We start from the raw sequence: 11,731 nt of genomic DNA on the forward strand, positions 1-11,731 counted from the left end.
AGTTAATAAAAGATACCAAACAACAAGAACTACAAAGCTGCAGGGAATTTGAGGTGTATGTGGAGGTCTCATAAAGGGGACAACAAGCCCTAATACATCAAGCATTATATCAATAAGAAGGAACCATGGGATAACAGACACGCAACAAAAAATATGATAGTAAAAAAACTGAGGATCGATCTGATTGTTGTAAAAGTATGAGAACGGAGATATTCCAAAACTGGAATAGGAGGATAGCTTTCTGATTGTTTTACGAGAAAAAGCAAGATCTCAGAAACTGTTAGACATACTGGAAAGAGACTTTTGGGATTTTAACGTGTAAAGAGAAACATGGGAATATAATCTGTCATCTTTATTATACAAAAATAAGAAGTGAATTTGTTATTATCTAAGAATTGATTTGGTTTGAATCAATTGCGTAAATATGGGGAGGGAATCAGTTAGCTCAGTTAGCTGGACAGCTGGTCTGTGGTGCAGTGTAACACCAACAGAATGGCTACAATTCCCACATGGGCTGAGGTTACCATGAACGACTCTCCTTCAACTTCAACCCTCATCTGAGGAATGGTGGCCCTCAGGCTAAACCACCGCCCGTTGTCTCTAATGAGAGGGGGGGGTATGATACAAATATTGGGAGCTAGTAATCAGTGGGGTGAGAGCTATATAAAGTTGACCAAAATGAAGCCCCCTCATAAAAGGGTCAATTTGAACTCCTTTAATATCATCTGCAATGAAAGTACTTGGGCCATTGAGGTGCTTGAATGGCCAAATAAGAGCTGCTTAAGGGCATCATGCCATCCTCAGACTGGTATCTTTAGCCCAAGAGGAAGGCTACACCACATGTTGAGCCCAGCCACTTCAACAAAGGAGGGAAATGGAGAGTGTGGGTGGGGGAAGGAGTCTCAATCAAAACCCGTTGGAGGGTTACCCTACTTCAAATGGTGTTTCCCCCTCTTTGAGACCTGCCATGACCTCTTGAACCCAGTACCCCACCCCACTCACTCTCTTGTTGAGATTCCTGACCAAAGACCTACCAGGGTGGGTGCTCAAGTTGGCAGCATTGATCATCATTCCTCATTGGCACTGCCTACTCCAACTGGGATTTAATCTCATTTGTTTTTCCCTTTTCCTCTCTGTGTTGTTCCAGTCTCTCCCATTCCCCAATGATGAAAGCTCGTTGAGCTGAAATGTTCACTCACTTTCTCCCTCCAAAGACATTTCCAGCATTTTTTTCTTGTTTGGCTTCATTTCAACTTGCCACAGGGTTTGGCATTTGCACCTGGCTTGAGGTGTGGAAATATTGGCAACAAGATTGAACCCTTATGGTGTGTACACAATCCCTGATACTGTGGCCCTTCACAGCAGGTAGAGAGCTGGACATCAATTCTGCTCAGACTCATCTCAAAAGTTAACGATTTTAACCAATTCACAGAATTCCCCAATTTTCCTGCAAAAAGAGAAATTGCTGGATAAACTCAGCAGCTCTGGCAGAGAACGTAGAGTTAATATTTCGAGTCCAGACCTGATGGGACCTAGGGAACAGTTAGTACATATACGGACAGGGGAGTAAGGGGAAGGAGTCAATGATAGATGGAAATGGGGCCCACAGAGAAAAATATTGGACAAAGGACTGAGTCAGGTTCACCTTCGGGGAACAAGTAGCAGCTTATAGGGACCATCAGTGGCTGACAATGTGTTGTTTGTGGTAGCAGTCTATGTGATAACAAAGCCTGGTGTGTGAAGGTTGGTACAAGAACATGGGAGAAGGTGCCTCGGGCCCTAAAATTATTGGACTCGATATTGAGCTCCAGAGGCTCCAGGGTCCCCAAGTGGAAAATGAGGTGTTGTTCTTCCACCTTGTGCTGAGTTTCGCTGGAACACTGCAGCAAGCCTGAGACAGATGCTTATCAGGGTTTTTTTCACAAATTACCTGTGTTTATATGTAGAGGTTGACAGAAAGCATGGACCAGTTTCTATGCTGAACAAAGATTACTATTTATCACAAGACTGCAGATTCCAGGTACAGATAAACTATTATGAATTATTGTTGTCTCCCAATTAGTGCCCCTTATAAACTTACCCCAATGGACACACATAGACAGGAATAAATTAGAGGATCAGGAGGAAAGGCTGGGAAGGCAGTTCAATAGTCTCTGTTCACAGGGATTACTGAGGTATTCATTTTGATTTTTCAGACACACTGTTCCTGGATTCTCCTTGTCTAGATACTTACATTTGTTTGCAGAAGGTATGGAACAGCTACTTCAGGCTTAAGAAGGCCCAGGCTTAGTGTCTAAGAATCAGAGTTCACAGCAACTGCTCAGGCTTCAGGAGGGTTTCTTTTTACTGCAGAGAAAAAAGACAGCTTCTAGCTTTACAGAGATCTGACAGCCTCTCACAAATGCTCACACTCTTAAGTTGTTCAGCTCCCTGGGAGCCAATCATATTGCTGTTGGCAGGCAGAAGGTTTTTGTCACTGATGACAGATCATTGGTCCACAGACCAATCAGCGACTTGTTGCCGGCCGAATATCCATTGTACGCACATTCACCAAAGTCAGCTCATCTGCAGACCTTGACCCACAGGATAGCAGTGAGTGTCAGGTTACTTGCTTTTTAAAAGTATAGAAATTCAACAACAATCCATTGTTTTTATGTCAGTTCTTTTACTATTTCAGTAATGGATCTGAAATACTGGCAATAAAATACATGGTCTTTATAACACAGTGTTCCTGTTGTACACTACCTTCTTGCCAATCCAAAATCGATGATCTTCACCTGATTACCATTATGGTCCACACACAAAATATTTTCTGGCTATCGAGACAGAACAGAAATGACAACTTCAATCAATGTTACAAATCCACGTCGAATTTATTAGACAATTACACGGAGGGGCGCAGGATATATCAGCGTGACAGAGTGAGGGGCGCAGGATATATCAGCGTGACAGAGTGAGGGGTGCAGGATATATCAGCGTGACAGAGTGAGGGGTGCAGGATACATGAACATGATAGAGTGAGGGGCGCAGGATACATGAACATGATAGAGTGAGGGGCGCAGGATATATCAACGTGATAGAGTGAGGGGCGCAGGATATATCAGCGTGATTGAGTGAGGGGGACGGGATACATCAGCGTGATAGAGTGAGGGGGGCAGGATATATGAGCGTGATAGAGTGAGAGGCGCAGGGTATATGAGCGTGATAGAGTGAGAGGCGCAGGGTATATGAGCGTGACAGAGTGATAGGCGCAGGATAGATGAGCACGAAAGAGTGAAGGGCGCAGGGCATACGAGCGTGATAGAGTGAGAGGTGCAGGATACATCAACATGATAGAGTGAGGGGCGCAGAATATGTGAGCGTGAAAGAGTGAGGGGCGCAGGATATATGAGCGTGATAGAGTGAGGGGCGCATGATATATGAGCCTGATAGAGCGAGGGGGGCAGGATACATGAGCGCGAAAGAGTGAGGGGTGCAGGGTATATGAGCGTGATAGAGTGAGGGGCACAGGATACGTGAGCGTGAAAGAGTGAGGGGCGTAGGATATATGAGCGCGTGACAGAGTGAGGGGCACAGGATATATGAGCGTGATAGAGTGAGGGACGCAGGATATATCAGTGTGATAGAGTGAGGGGTGCAGGATATATCAGCGTGATGGAGTGAGGGACGCAGGATATATCAACGTGATAGAGTGAGGGGTGCAGGATACATCAACGTGATAGAGTGAGGGGCGCAGGATACATGAGCGTGGAAGAGTGAGGGGCGCAGGATATATGAGCGTGACAGAGGGAGGGGCACAGGATATCTGAGCGCGATAGAGTGAGGGGCGCAGGATATATGAGCGTGATAGAGTGAGGGGTGAAGGATATATCAACGTGATAGAGTGAGGGGCACAGGATATATGAGCATGATAGAGTGGGGGGTGCAGGATATATCAACGTGATATAGTAAGGGTCGCAGGATACATCAGCGTGATAGAGTGAGGGTCGCAGGATATATCAGCACTATGGAGTGAGGAACGCAGGATGTATCAACGTGATAGAGTAGGGGGGGAAGGATACATCAACGTGATAGAGTGAGGGGCGCAGGAGATATCAACGTGACAGAGTGAGGGACGCAGGATATATCAGCGTGGTAGAATGAGGGGCACAGGATAAATCAGCGTGATAGAGTGAGGGGCGCAGGATAAATCAGCGTGATAGAGTGAGGGGCGCAGGAGATATCAACGTGATAGAGTGAGGGACGCAGGATATATCAGCGTGATAGAGTGATGGGTGCAGGATATATGAGCGTGAAAGAGTGAGGGGCGCAGGATATATCAGTGTGATAGAGTGAGGGGTGCAGGATATATCAGCGTGATGGAGTGAGGGACGCAGGATATATCAACATGATAGAGTGAGGGGTGCAGAATACATCAACGTGATAGAGTGTGGGGCACAGGATACATGAACGTGATAGAGTGAGGGGTGCAGGATATATCAACGTGATATAGTGAGGGGCGCAGGATACATCAGCGTGATAGAGTGAGGGTCGCAGGATATATCAACATGATAGAGTGAGGGGCGCAGGATACATCAGCGTGATAGAGTGAGGGGCGCTGGATATATGAGCGTGATAGAGTCAGGGGTGAAGGATATATCAACGTGATATAGTGAGGGGCGCAGGATACATCAGCGTGATAGAGTGAGGGTCGCAGGATATATCAGCGTTGTGGAATGAGGAATGCAGGATGTATCAACGTGATAGAGTGAGGGGGGCAGGATACATCAACGTGATAGAGTGTGGGGCACAGGATACATGAACGTGATAGAGTGAGGGGTGCAGGATATATCAACGTGATATAGTGAGGGGCGCAGGATACATCAGCGTGATAGAGTGAGGGTCGCAGGATATATCAGCGTTGTGGAGTGAGGAATGCAGGATGTATCAACGTGATGGAGTGAGGGGTGCAGGATACATCAACGTGATAGAGTGAGGGGTGCAGGATATGTGAGCGTGATAGAGTGAGGGGTGCAGGATATATGAGCGCAATAGAGTGAGTGGCGCAGGATAAATCAGCATGATAGAGTGAGAGCCAAGGATATATGAGTATGATAGAGTGAGGGGCGCAGGATATATGAGCGCGATAGAGTGAGGAGCACAGGATATATGAGCGTGATAGAGTGAGGGGCGCAGGATATATGAGCGTGATGGAGTGAGAGATGAAGGATATATCAACGTGATAGACTGAGGGGCGCAGGATATATCAGCGTGATGGAGTGAGAGGTGAAGGATATATCAGCGTGATAGAGTGAGGGGTGCAGTAGATATCAACGTGATGGAGTGAGGGGCGCAGGATACATCAGCGTGACAGAGTGAGCGGTGAAGGATATATCAACGTGATAGAGTGAGGGGTGCAGGATATATCAGCGTTATGGAGTGAGGGGTGCAGGATATGTGAACGTGACAGAGTGAGGAGTGCAGGATATATCAGCGTGATAGAGTATGGGGCGCTGGATATATGATTGTGATAGGTGCATGGAATATCAATGTATAACAGTGAGGGGTGCGGGGTTTAGCAGTTTGTTACAGTGAGGGGTGTGGGGTATATTGGAGTGTTACAGTGAGGGGTGCGGTGTATATCAGTGTGTTTCAGTGTGTGCTGTGGGGTATATCGGTGTGTTACAGTGAGGGGTGTTTGGTATATCGGTGTGTTACAGTGAGGGGTGTGGGTTATATCCGAGTGTTACAGTGAGGGGTGTGGGGTATGTCGGTGTGTAACAGTGAGGTGTGTGGGGTTTAACTGAGAGTTACAGTGAGGGGTTTCGTTATAACCGAGTGTTACAGTGAGGGGTGTGGGGTATATCGGTGTATTACAGTGAGGGATGTGGGGTATATCGGTGTGTAACATGAGCGGTGTGGGGTATATCGGTGTGTTAAAGTGAGGGGTGTGGGGTATATCAGTGCGTTACAGTGAGGGGTGTGGGGTTTATCAGTGTGTTACAGTGAGGGGAGTGGGGTATATCGGTGTGTTACAGTGAGGGGTGTCGGGTATATCAGTGTGTTAAAGTGAGGGGTGTGGGGTATATAGGTGTGTTACAGTGAGGGGTGTGGGGTATATCGGTGTGTTACAGTATGAGGTGTGGGATATAACCGAGTGTTACAGTGAGGGGTGTGGTGTATATCGGTGTGTTACAGTGAGGGGTGTGGTGTATATCGGTGTGTTACAGTGAGGGGTGTGGGATATAACCGAGTGTTACAGTGAGGGGTGTGGGGTATATCGGTGTGTTACAGTGAGGGGTGTGGGATATAACCGAGTGTTACAGTGAGGGGTGTGGGGTATATCGGTGTGTTACAGTGAGGGGTGTGGGGGTTATGTCGGTCTGTTACAGTGAGGGGTGTGGGGTATATCGGTGTGTTACAGTGAGGGGTGTGGGGTATATCGGTGTGTTATAGTGAGGGGTGTGGGGTATATCGGTGTGTTACAGCGAGGGGTGTGGGGTATGTCGGTGTGTTATAGTGAGGGGTGTGGGGTATGTCGGTGTGTTATAGTGAGGGGTGTGGGGTATATCGGTGTGTTATAGTGAGGGGTGTGGGGTATATCGGTGTGTTACAGTGAGGGGTGTGGGGTATATCGGTGTGTTACAGTGAGGGGTGTGGGGTGTATCGGTGTGTTACAGTGAGGGGTGTGGGGTGTATCGGTGTGTTATAGTGAGGGGTGTGGGGTATGTCGGTGTGTTACAGTGAGGGGTGCGGTGTATATCAGACTGATACAGTGAGGACTGTGAGGTATATGAGAGTGTTAAAGTGAGGGGTTAAGAGTTTGTCAGGATGATGTATGGTAATAATTGCAAAGACACAGCTTTGGTGTTATAAATGTTGCTGGCGTTTGCCCTGGCCAGTGGAAACACTGAGTGCTGGGTGTAGGGAACACAATTTGAACCCTGCCTCCCTTGGCTGTGTGCACCAACGCACTGCTGGTCCCTGTACACTTTACCTTTAGGTCTAGGTGTAGCACATACATGTTGTGCATGTAATGTACACCCTGACAGATCTGCTTCACATACACCATTGCGTCGAGCTCTGTCAGACTGTAGTTTTCATCCACAATCCTCTCAAAGAGCTCTCCACCTTCCACACTGCAAGGAAAACACGCAGTGTCAGAATAAAAACCAAAGGAACTGCGAATGCGGTAAATCAGGAGCAAAGTTGCTGGAAAAGCTCAGCAGGTTTGGCAGCATCTGTGGAGGAGAGAACAGTTAACATTTCGGGTCCAGTGACCCTTCGTCAGAGCTGATGGTGGCTGGGAAAACGTCAGTTTATATGCAGTAAATAGGGAGGTGGGTGGGGTAGGGAGTAAACGATAAGATAGAGCCCCGAAGAGTGAGAAAGACAGTTGGACAGACAAAGGAGTTGCTAACGATTAGAATGGGAGGGTGAATAGATGTTAAATGAGGACTGTTAGTGACTAACAACAGGGGGTGTGGAGTGGCAGGCTGTGTGTGTGTGGAATGGGGGGGCAGCAGGAGCATGGGAGAGTTTAGGCCCTAAAATTATTAAACTCAGTATTGAGACCCGAAGCTGTAGAGTCCCCAAGCAGAAAATGAGGTGTTGTTCCTTCAGCCTGCATTGATCTTCGCTGGAACACTGCGGCAAGCCTGCGACAGAGATGTTGGCCAGGGGGCAGGGTGGTGCATTGAAGTGGCAGGCAACAGGTAGCTCAGGGTCTTTTTTGTGAGCGGAACGTAGATGTTCTGCGAAGCAGTTGCCAAGCCTACACCTTGTTTCCCCAATGTAGAGGAGACCACATTGTGAGCAGCGAATGCAGTAGACTAGATTCTTGGAAGTGCAGGTGAAGCGTTGCTTCGCCTGAAGGCTATGTTTGGGCCCTTGGATACCGGGGAGGGAGGAGGTAAATAGGCAGGTGTTGCAGCTTCGCCAGTGACAGGGGAAGGTGATGTAGGGCTGTGGGGAGGTGTTGGGGGTGAAGGACGTGTGGATCAGGGTGTCCCAGAGCAAATGGTCCCTGTGGAAGGCGGACAAGGGAGGGGAGGGGAATATGTGTCTGGTGGTGGTATCTTGCTGGACGTGGTGGAAATGGCATCTGATGATCAGTGTCAGAATACTGCCATCCTCCTGCATGGCACAGACCAGTTCAGTCCCAAGTGGCACCTTTTTTAGATAGACTGCTGGGTCTGAGAGAGTGAGGGGCTGAGATATGCCCACTTTCACAGCGTAGACTGTTTGGTGGGGCTCTGCCTGTGATTGAAAACACTGGAAAAACATTGGCATGTACCTATTCTGAGTGAGAACATGTCTGAGAGAGCGCACAAGGCAATTTCATTCATTACACTCATTGGGGACCAGGACTGCCTTGCACAAAGCTCAGCACAGGGAATATGATTAATTAGATCGCTGTACCCAAAGATCTGGCGCAGACATAACAGGCCAAAGGAGGAAATAATTCTTCTTAAAGATTCCTGTGTCCTCAGAACCAGTGATCTCACAGGCACTGTAATGAACACACACACTCACACTGATACAAATGAAACCACACTCACACACACTGTCACACCCTCACTGATACAGCTATAGTCACACTCAGACACGGTCTCATACAGATTCACTGTCACACACTCACTGACGCAGATGTAGACACACACACACACGCACACGCACACACACGCACACACACGCACAGGACATTAATACTCACTACTCCATCATGAGAATCATCTCACTCCTGGTCTCAAAGGCATCATAGAGTTGAATGAGATTGACATGGTTCAGCAAATTCATCACCTGTACTTCATTGGTGATACTCTCCTAGAGAGAAACAAACAGACAATTTCACAATTTCTCCCTATTTATTCCAGTTCCCTCCCCCCATCCCCCTCTCTGATGAAGGGTCTAGGCCCGAAACGTCAGCTTTTGTGCTCCTGAGATGCTGCTTGGCCTGCTGTGTTCATCCAGCCTCACATTCTATTATCTTGGAATCTCCAGCATCTGCAGTTCCCATTATCTCTGAGACAATTTCACAGGGTCATGTTCCTAACTGGCTGATGGGAGAGAAAGAGAGAGAGAGAGTGAGAGAGAGACAGAGATCAGGGAGGGGGGTTCCTTCTCCCAGGCCCTGAATGACATGGCCAATGGTGAGCCTGTTGGTGCAAAGAAGATGCAAAGATCGGGTAATTGAGGAATCTCAGTGATGAGAAATAAAAACCCAATGTTGTCCCTAAGGTTTGAATGGGAGGGTGAGAATCTGGTGTGAGTGATCAGGGCCCTACTTGTATGTGTGTTACTTCCCGTTATCACCTAACCTTGCATCTTCAAAATGCAGGCTGCTACATCCCCAGTCATCCCATTGTGAGTGGGAGCTGGTAACGCTCGGCTCCTGGTGGCCTGCATCTTACTCGGGTAAGCATCTTGCCCAGCAGCCCCTGGACTCTCAGGGCATGCCATAAGGGTGCCAACTGTCTACATCCTTGGTCCATCGTGGTTGGCTTCCAGCTTCACCACATCACCACGGCATATTTCTGACGCTGCGTTTGGAATACAGGTCACCACTCTAATCCTGCACTCGAGACAGCACCAATACCTCTCATTGTAATCTCGCTGCCAGGCCACTTTGTACACAGGGTCAGGCTCATATATCACCGCAGGGGACATCTCAAGGCTTTGAGCTTGCTGGCTTAGCAACCTCTCCCCTAGCACTTATCGGGCATCCCAGGTATCTTGCCACGCCTCGCCTCTTACACTCTGCTGCCTCATTGAGAATGTCCAGGCTCCTCCCAGTACAGCTGTCTTATTTTGTTTTTGTCAAAGGCTACTGGCCTGTTGTGTGTACCTGCAACGATCAGTTGAGGGAAGTGGTGGCCATAACAGTGTAGAGCACTGTGTTACGTCAATGTCTTACCTGCAGTGTGGGTCACAATGTGCGAAAAATACTTGGCGCACTCCGAAAGCCTAAGAGCAGTAGGCCTCAGGTGGTCAAGGGGTCAATGTTCAGTCCAGCAAGGGTGAAGTGGCACAGCGAGTCAGTATCAATCCTGGGGCTTGGTCACAGCCGCAGGGCAGTAGGGTGGTCAGTGTAAGGAGTACCCTCCCTCAGGGCATTGTGGGTCAACCTACAACACATGGACTGCAGTGGTTCAAGAATCCAGCTCATCATTAGCTTCTCAAGGGCAGCTAGGGACGGGCAATAAATGCTGAACCAACTAGAACTGCCACTTCCCACCAGTGAATGGAATAAAATTACAGTCCAGGCAGTGGGCCACAACCAGCCCTACAGGTCCATAGCAACCCATCTGGACTAGGGTTAGGGTTAGGGTTAGGGTTAGGGTTAGGGCTAGGGCCAGGGTCAGGGTCAGGGTCAGGGCTAGCATCAGGATCAGGATTAGGGTCAGGGTTAGGGCTAGGGTTCAGGTCAGGATCAGTGTTAGGGTTAGGGTTAAGGTTAGGGCCAGGGCCAGGGTCAGGGTCAGGGCTAGCATCAGGGTCAGGATCAGGGTCAGGGTTAGGGTCAGGATCAGTGTTAGGGTTAGGGTTAGGGTCAGGATCACAGTTAGGGTTAAGATCAGGGTTAGGGTTAGTGTTAGGGCTAGGGTTAGGGTCAGGATTAGGATTAGGGTTGGGGTTAGGATCAGGGTTGGGGTTAGGGTTAGGTTCACGGTCAGGGTCAGGGTCAGGGATAGGGTCAGGGTCAGGGTTAGGGGAAGGGTTAGGGATATTGTTCGGGTCAATCTGGGGATTTGTGCTCTGTCAGGGAGATGCAACGAGGTCAGACAGGGATCCGATCAGTCACTGTTTGGGATCGTTTCCAAGTCAGGCACGAGGGATGAGCCATGATCAGCCCTGGAGTACTGCTCAGTGAAAGGCAAGGGTGTTCCTGGGGCTTTATCGGGACGGTGGGGAGCTGAATGCTGGAGGTGGGAGGCAATGCGCTGGGTGGCCAGGAGATAATAATTGTGAGAAGGGAAACTCAACAAATATGGGAGTGGGCAACAGAGCCTCAAGGGTCAGGGGATGCTGTAGGTCGCTGGCATTGCTTCACACCTCATTGGCATCAATAGGGACCAGTGTGTACCTCTGCCTGGCACGGCTGAGCTGTAGGAGGAACAGCTGAGCAGTTCAACTATGGAGCTGTGTGGGGAGTATGAGGCCTTTGGCGGGGGTGGGGGGGGGGGGTGCAGCAACAGGCAGAAAAGAACGTAAATTTTCCGGGTCATTTCAATCACCAGGCGGCTCACTCCATGAAGTGCTACTTCGAACAGAATAGAAATTTATTGTCACATTTACTTTTACATGAAAAATACAGAGAAAAATTTTATAAGTTGACACGCTGCAGCACCGACATCAGTGAGAGCCACACATAATGATAATTAAAATGTCAAATTCAATTCACAGCTCCTGGCCTTCGGTAAAGCCAATTAAGAAATGAAAGAATATCCTAATTATGCAGTCGGGATGAGAGAGGGAGAGAGAGAGAGAGAGAGAGAGGCAGAAGGAGAGAGATTGAATACAGTCAAGGAGATACAGACGGAATAGAGAGAGTGAGGCAGAGAGAGGAAGGGTCAAGGAAAGACAGAGAGACGCTGAGAGAGAAAAAGAGAGAGGGAGGGAAATACAGAAAGAGAAAGAGAGACAGTGCTAATACAGAGTCAGGCAGAGAGAGGGTGGGAGAGAAAGAGAGGAAAGTGAGAAACAGAGAGGGAGAAAGATAGAGAGACTTGAGAGAGAGGGTGGGAGAGAA

At 48.5% G+C, this 11,731-nt stretch overlaps 1 protein-coding gene across 5 annotated transcripts in view; it reads right to left on the reverse strand.

The window, feature by feature from the left end:
* LOC125461596 (myosin light chain kinase 2, skeletal/cardiac muscle-like) overlaps positions 1 to 11,731 on the reverse strand; it is a 63,605-nt gene that overhangs the window by 18,580 nt on the left and 33,294 nt on the right. For all 5 annotated transcript variants that reach the window (XM_059652865.1, XM_059652868.1, XM_059652869.1 and 2 more), the window contains 3 exons: positions 8,696 to 8,805; positions 6,977 to 7,118; positions 2,746 to 2,816 (listed from right to left, as the gene is read on the reverse strand). In XM_059652865.1, the coding sequence (XP_059508848.1) occupies positions 2,746 to 2,816; positions 6,977 to 7,118; positions 8,696 to 8,805 (323 nt within the window). The remainder of the gene's footprint in view (positions 1 to 2,745; positions 2,817 to 6,976; positions 7,119 to 8,695; positions 8,806 to 11,731) is intronic.

This window comes from Stegostoma tigrinum, chromosome 19, assembly GCF_030684315.1.
Source record: "Stegostoma tigrinum isolate sSteTig4 chromosome 19, sSteTig4.hap1, whole genome shotgun sequence".
NCBI classification, from domain to species: Eukaryota; Metazoa; Chordata; class Chondrichthyes; order Orectolobiformes; family Stegostomatidae; genus Stegostoma; species Stegostoma tigrinum.